The following is a 7,420-nucleotide window of genomic DNA, read 5'->3' as shown; positions in this document are numbered from 1 at the left end:
CAAATATATTTTGCCTCACTAATATGGGAGATAGATGTTTTTCCTCTTTCATTTATCTGTTAGTAAAATTTAGAGTATAATTTACGCACTAATTAGAAGTTCACAATTAAGATATCTTATCTCATTTAAGATTCGAAGTATGATTCTTTTATTATTTTTTAAAAGTATTTTATTACTATATGTGGGGACAATCTTTTTCGATTAAAGGTCAAAGATGAATGCGTGCATCAATCAAATTTTCTGTCTCCATTAGATTTTGACGTAGAATATTAGTCTCTCTATATATACATCAAGACATTATTTTAATTTAACGTCGCGTCTGTTCATCACAGTCCGAGACAAAAACTCCATTAATTATGGCCATCCACCTTAACTAAGCTGTGATTTATCTGTGAGGCCAATGCTAGCTCACGTAGGATGAAGTAGATATCTAATGAAGCAGATCAAGTCTCAGACGTGTATAGATCTTAAAGCACTTCAATTCTAATGACAAGCTAAGTCTGAGATTTTCTTACCCTCTGGGTTGGGTTGGCAGGATGTATTTTTGAATTTTCAATCATTTACGAATTGAATTTCAGTTTTGATTAATTAATGGATAAAGTTTTTAATCCAACAATTGATTTTAAAATACCAAATTTATGAGTGATCCAGAGCTCCCGTTTTCTTTGTCAAATCCTTGTTTTTATCCGCAACTCCTTTTTCACACAAACGCCTTACATTTATGTATAACATTCTGTTGTACACCAGCGCCATTACGACACTCAACCTTTGTTTTCTCATCTGACCGTGCATGTGCTGGAATGACCAAGTCAAAGCAAGTAGCCATCAGCCATTTGCATTCCACAGACTGCATAGTCACGTCTCTGTGCAGCGTACAACGCCACAAGATTCAATGGTGACGCGAAAGAGACAGCGGCGCTCGAATCCACGCACGTGATAGTCGGCATTATAATCAAATGGACGTACCCGGCTGTTGTTTGTTTTTTCCACTAGTGCAGTGTTAATTCTAAATGATCAGCGGTAAGAAGCTTAATTAATCTTTAACCAAGATAATTAACATCTACAAAGAATTGGATTAAGGATAAACGAACAACAGTGGTCAGGTCTCTCTGGGAAAGTCCAGTAGGTATGGTCATGTAAGTAAGGAAAAATAAACAATATTTTCCCCCCTTTTTCTTAGAATTAATAGACCTTCTTCGTCTATTTAAACCCAGCTGGCCGATCCACTCCACTCCACCATGATTCCTGTTATCGACTAGGAAATTAAGGTCTCTCCTTTCTCTTAATTTCTCTACGAGTATATATGGGGGAAAAGAAAGAGGATCGTGAGCAGTTGTCGTCGGTGGAGAAGATGGCGGCGACGCCGAAGCAAGGCCGCCACATGTACGCCATGGGCTGCACCATGCTCGCGTCTCTGGCCACCATCCTGTTGGGCTATGGTACGTACGCACATGCGGTTGATCATGGCTAATTTCTGTTTTGTCGTCGGCTTTGATTTGTTACTTGTATGTGATCGAATGTTTCTGTTTGGGGATTGAATCAGATATCGGAGTGATGAGCGGAGCAGAAAAGTTCATTCAGAAAGAGCTCCACATCAGCGACACGCAGGTGGAGATTCTCATCGGCAGCCTTAGTCTCTACTCACTCGTAGGTTCCTTCACCGCCGGATTCACCTCCGACTGGATCGGCCGCCGGTACACGATCGTCCTCGCGGCCGCCATCTTCTTCGCTGGCGCGCTGCTCATGGGCTTCGCCATGAATTATGCTTTTCTCATGATCGGCCGCTTCGTCACCGGCGTCGGCGTTGGATATGCGGCTATAATCGCCCTCACCTACAACGCTGAGATCGCCCCTGCCTCCTGCCGTGGCTTCCTCACTTCCTTCCCGGAGGTCTTCATCAACGTCGGCATACTCCTAGGATACATCTCCAACTACGCCTTCTCCCATCTCCGGCAGTCCCTCGGGTGGCGATTCATGCTCGGCGTTGGTGCCATTCCGTCGGTTTTTCTCGCCGTCGGCGTGCTCGCCATGCCGGAGTCGCCGCGGTGGCTCGTCATGCGCGGTCGCCTCGGTGACGCCAAGGAGGTTCTCGAGAAGACCTGCGACTCGCCGGAGGAAGCGCGGCTCCGTCTCGCCGACATCAAGCGGGCTGCCGGAATCCCGGAAGAATGCGACGAAGACGTGGTGGCAGTCCCCAAGAAGAACAGAGACAACAGGGGAGCCTGGAGGGAGCTGCTGCTGCGGCCGAGGCCGTCGGTGCGCCGTGTGCTGATCGCCGCCATGGGGATCCACTTCTTCCAGCAGGCGTCGGGGATCGATTCGGTGGTGCTGTACAGTCCCCGGGTGTTCGAGGCGGCGGGGATCAAGTCTGACAACGCGCAGCTGGGGATGACGGTGGCGGTGGGGTTCACCAAGACTCTCTTAATCCTGGTCGCGACCTTCTTCGTAGACCGCGTGGGGAGGCGGCCGCTGCTGCTGGGGAGCTTCGCAGGGATGATCGTGTCGCTGGCGGGGCTGGGGATCGGGCTGACGGCCGTGGGCAGGCACGGCGATGGAGGGCAGTCGCTCCAGTGGGCGGCGGCTCTCAGCATCAGTTCCACACTCGCGTACGTGTCGTTTTTCTCCATCGGCGCGGGGCCCATCACGTTAGTGTACAGCTCGGAGGTCTTCCCGCTGCGCCTGCGAGCGCTGGGGGCCGCCATCGTGGCGGCCGTGAACCGGGTCACTAGCGGCGTTATCGCCATGACCTTCCTCTCTCTCTCCAAGGCCATCACGCTGGGGGGCAGCTTCTTCTTGTACTCCGGAATCGCCGCAGTGGCATGGGTGTTCTTCTTCACGTTCTTGCCGGAGACGCGGGGCAGGACGCTGGAGGAGATGCAGGAGCTCTTCGGGGAGCAAAAGCAAACGGCGGAGCCGGAGAAGGGGAAGGAAGACACCACCGGAGTCGAAATGGTGAACGGCGGTAATTAGTACTAGAAAACTCAAGATCAATCAGCTATTACTCGCTGTAAACATTATTCCAGCAAACAGGAACCTTTGGGATTTCAAACATAGTTCCTTCATGAACATCTACGAGATTAAATCCACAGTCAATTCTGTATCCAGTACTTGTAATCATCTGCAAATATAACTGAATGTTTGGAAAGAAATGATACATGCATTAGTACTGAAAATACAAACTTATTCACTGACTTGTCAACTGGAACATAAAATTGAAGAAATGGATATTCTTAATCCAAAAGGGTGATCGATTCCCTCGTACAGGATTTTATTAAAATGGGTAACAGTCTGAAGGTTTTGTTTATTGATGGATTCTGCGGCATGCGGTTGATTAATGAGAATTAGATCTCCGACGCCTTCCATTCGGCGGCGAGTCTACTCGCCACCGCGTCCTCAACCGGCACGTATTCCTCCAGCTCCTGGAGGAGCCCCCGCGCGTCGGCGGCGCAGACAAAGAGGCGGCGCTGGTGAGGCGCAATGAAGCCCTCGGCTACCGCCTTGTCGACGAGCGCCAGAAACGAGTCGAAGTAACCGTCGACGTTGAGCAGGCCGACGGGCTTGGTATGGATGCCCAGCTGGGCCCAGGTGATGACCTCGAGCAGCTCCTCCAGCGTCCCGTACCCGCCGGGCAGCGCCACGAAGGCGTCGGCGCTACGGGCCATCTCCGCCTTCCGCTGGTGCATGTTAGCCACCACTCTCACCTCCCCGAACGTCTCCCCTGTTATCTCCCTCGCCATGAGCGACCGCGGGATGATCCCCACGACGTGGCCGCCGTCGGAGTGGACGGTGCGGGAGACCAGCCCCATGAGCCCGACGCTGCCGCCGCCGTACACGAGGTCCACCTTGCGGGTCACCAGTTCCCGGCCGAGCTCCAAGGCGGCGTCGCGGTAGCAGTCGCGATTCCCTGCGCTGCTGCCGCAGAACACGCACACACTCTTGAACCTCGACGCTGCCGTCTCCACCATGGCCGCCGCCGTTGACTGACCTCGGGCACAGATGTAACAGCCACAGAGTTTCGAAACCTAAACAATCATGCATGTAAAAACAGAGTTTCGAGCTCAGTTTGTAAAGAAACTTATCCAATATTAATCGATCATGCATTCATGCCTTACTATAGAATTTGATTCTAAATTGTCTATTTGAGCAGACATAATTTTATATCCTTTTTATGGATTTGAAGTTATTTCTTTCCACTTTGGTCGAGTTTATCAAAAAATAAAATAGGAAAGTTGAATGTAATATAATTCTTTCATCATTTCCGTTTCCAATAAAGAAAAGAAAGTGATAAATTCTTTCCTTTTTCAAGATTATCAAACATTTCTTCCTATTTTACCATTCTCCAAAACGAGACCAAATTTTTTAATCCATATTTCATAGACCAAAGAATCGACCACATAGAATTATAGTTAAATCATGATCGTGATCTGGTCAGAATTAATTATAATCTCTCCCTGGGTTCATCGTCCCCTCAAGTTATAGTTTAGTCGGGACGGATGGCCAAAGGTCGCCGGTGGTGGACAAGTGGCCAGATTGTTGGCCCCGAGTGGGGGGCGACTTCCGGCCATCCGTCCTGACACAAACTATAACCTGGGGGACAGTAAATCCAAAAAAGGATTGCAATCAATTATGACTGGATCGCGGCCACGATTCTACCAAAATTCCATGTGGTTCATCTCATAGTTAATAAAAATGTGGACTTGATTCCCTTTGAAACCTATTCTTATCATGAAATTTCCTTCAGTAGTCAAGGAAAATATTGTATAGAATTTACAAAGATCCAAAGAATTACACCAATCAGAAAAATAATCTACATCAAAAACCAAACATCTAAATCATGAGCACAAGAAACAAAAATATATCATCAGATTGGAACAGTAAAAGCATAACTTCTTGTTTCAGTAGCGATTATTTTCGATATGATTTATTATTGCATAGGCTGGCAGCAAATCCTGTGTGAAAATGTCAATCAGTTCATCTACTTGAAAAGGACAGTAGTCTTATGGCATGATTTACCAAATGTGAAGAGGCATAAGGTCGACCAAGCATCAGCTAACGGCATGCTTTTGCATAGCTCGCGCGCATGTCAGATCATTATCTTTTTCTCATTTGATGTCTTGATAATTGTAGCATTGAACAAAACCAGTCGAAATTCTTAGAAGACATCTTTTCTCTTACGAAGCTCTGTGGACAAGGGAGCAAAGTAAAATGAAAAATTAGCTAGCAATTGATCGGCGAGGGAAGTAAAAACTTTCCAACGATATGAATATTGCAATATTACATGTCAATTATTCTGCAGTAGCGTGGAAGAAAGCGAATATGGATCAAAACAGACTCCATTAAGCCAAGTAAAATGGCCAAATGAAAGAGTATCATCTATTAAGATTGAGGGACCATGAAAAATACCCATCCATTTCAGAAATCTGAACATCCATAAAGCAAGCTTCGAAATTGTGAGGAGGCTTTAGCCTTCTAATAGCTGCCTTTCCACTGTCTGAACATGTAACTATCGCACCAAACTTTTTCAGGGTACCAGAAGCAACTGTTTGGTTGACTAGGTTATCATCAACAACTAGGATGTTTTTGCCCTCTGAGAATACTTCGAAGCGCCATTGGTTTCATAGGGAAGTCACTATCAGAAACATCTTCAGTTGATGTTCTTGGTGCATCACAACACCATTCTTCCAATATTCTGAAAGAAGTCGAGCAAATGACATGCCTTATCCTTAACTAGGATGAAAAATAGTGTTGACACCGGGTAGCTTCTGTAGTATGCAAACTGATCGTCGAGGCTAGTGTTCGACACTATCTCCGTAAACGATATTGCTCCGCTACGGTGCTTAACGGATTGTTGCAATTCGTTCCCAAGATACAACGACGAACGTCTCGAAATCGTAGCACTCCGACTTGCGAGACCAGCGAACCTTTTAGTAGACTTCTTGAACTCTTGTATGCACAAGATGAGATGAATGCTTGAGGAAGAGAAGAGAGGATTGAGTGAGTATTCGATCATCTGGAGGGTTCTATTTATACTGTAAGAAGAGGTTGAGTGTCCTTTGGGTGAGTGGATGTGTTCCTTGGGCTGGATCGATCTAGATCATCTATTCTGAAGGGTTGTAACCCTCAGATCCCGTTGTCATCGGCCATCGGATATGGATCCATTGATTCGATGCTTCAAATCAAGTCTCATCTCAGGCCGTCAGATCGTTACTCTTTTGCGATCCAACGCTCTAGATCGCATCACAAGCGATCCATCATACCTATTTGATCAACGTTGATCAACGGTAGCCATCCATTCCCTAAGTCAACTGTCCAGTCATCTCCCTTTGCCCACGAGGATGCCGCATAGGTACTGCCACGTCAGGTACGAGCCTGACACGTCACCCGAGTGCCACGTAGGCACTGCAATGTCACCTGGAGCATAAATTTAAGCTCCTCAATGCTCCATGCGACGATGCAAAGTGCAAAGTGCAAAGTGCGCCTACAAAGCGCCCATTGTGCACGTGGCGGGTGGCGGGCTCACAGGTGCGAGCACCTGCTCGCCCTGGGCTAAGGGGTCACCTGTCCTTTTATTTTTTGTGTTAACTCCATTAACACATCTTCATTAATAAGTAGAGAATACACATCGAGAATTTCCGATGTGGGACTATTCTCCCATGCACTTTATTAATGAATAATAAATATTATTTTGTGCTGACTTTAAACATTAATTTCTCATTCACCCTTAATCGGTTTTGAGCAAATTAATAGTCTAAATCTATCTACGCGAATCGTAGATTTCAATTTTGAAGTCAATTACGACTTTCAACAATTGATGGCTTCCTTCCTCTAAATCGTTTTGGTCCATTTAAGGGCCCAATATCCAACAATCCCCCACATGAATGGAAATTAATGCAATGCGTGTATGCATGCTGACATTTTACAAGAGTCCAATCGATAAGTCACTGCATCGGGAGAGGTAGCTTGTGGCTTTGAACCTTCCGTAGTGAAATGCTATCGAGTATACTAGGCTGCGCAGTGAACGTGATGTCTTGAACTGCTCAGCTGTTGGTGTATACTTAGACAATAACACCCACACAGAGATCTATCTCATCTACTTTAGGTTCTCATGGTTGGTTCCGTTTCGGTCATGTATACCATCTTGGATTCATGAGTGTTTCATTGAAGCGGCCTGTCTTCACACTCACATAGGTGACACTTCTATCAAGAGTATCCTTCCATACTCCACCTTATCAGGTATAGAAGTCACTAAAAGCATAAGCTTAACCTCACTACATGAGGTAGGACAGCACAAATTCATCCAAGGATTGGGATAGAGATAAACTATCTAATGTGCTGGACCACAACTTCTGTAACTTCGTTGTCCCATTGAACCAAGATCTTGGGATCTCCAGTCAACAAGGTTGGGTTACCGCTACAGTCG

The 7,420-nt window shown here is 46.4% G+C and overlaps 2 protein-coding genes across 2 annotated transcripts; one reads left to right on the top strand and one right to left on the bottom strand.

Annotated features, from left to right (window-relative positions):
* Nucleotides 1-1,223: 1,223 nt before the first annotated feature.
* Nucleotides 1,224-3,154, top strand: LOC121975919 (polyol transporter 5-like). The gene is made up of 2 exons (XM_042527852.1): nucleotides 1,224-1,439; nucleotides 1,544-3,154. The coding sequence occupies exons 1-2, from the start codon at nucleotides 1,304-1,306 to the stop codon at nucleotides 2,968-2,970; spliced, it is 1,563 nt and encodes a 520-aa protein (XP_042383786.1). The 5' UTR covers nucleotides 1,224-1,303; the 3' UTR covers nucleotides 2,971-3,154.
* Nucleotides 2,844-4,147, bottom strand: LOC121975920 (cytokinin riboside 5'-monophosphate phosphoribohydrolase LOG7-like). The gene has a single exon (XM_042527854.1). The coding sequence runs from the start codon at nucleotides 3,963-3,965 to the stop codon at nucleotides 3,342-3,344; it is 624 nt and encodes a 207-aa protein (XP_042383788.1). The 5' UTR covers nucleotides 3,966-4,147; the 3' UTR covers nucleotides 2,844-3,341.
* Between the last annotated feature and the right edge of the window lie 3,273 nt (nucleotides 4,148-7,420).

Source organism: Zingiber officinale, chromosome 4B (assembly GCF_018446385.1).
Source record: "Zingiber officinale cultivar Zhangliang chromosome 4B, Zo_v1.1, whole genome shotgun sequence".
NCBI lineage: Eukaryota > Viridiplantae > Streptophyta > Magnoliopsida > Zingiberales > Zingiberaceae > Zingiber > Zingiber officinale.
Note: the sequence above shows the minus strand (reverse complement) of the source record. Positions and strands in the feature narration are given on the sequence as shown.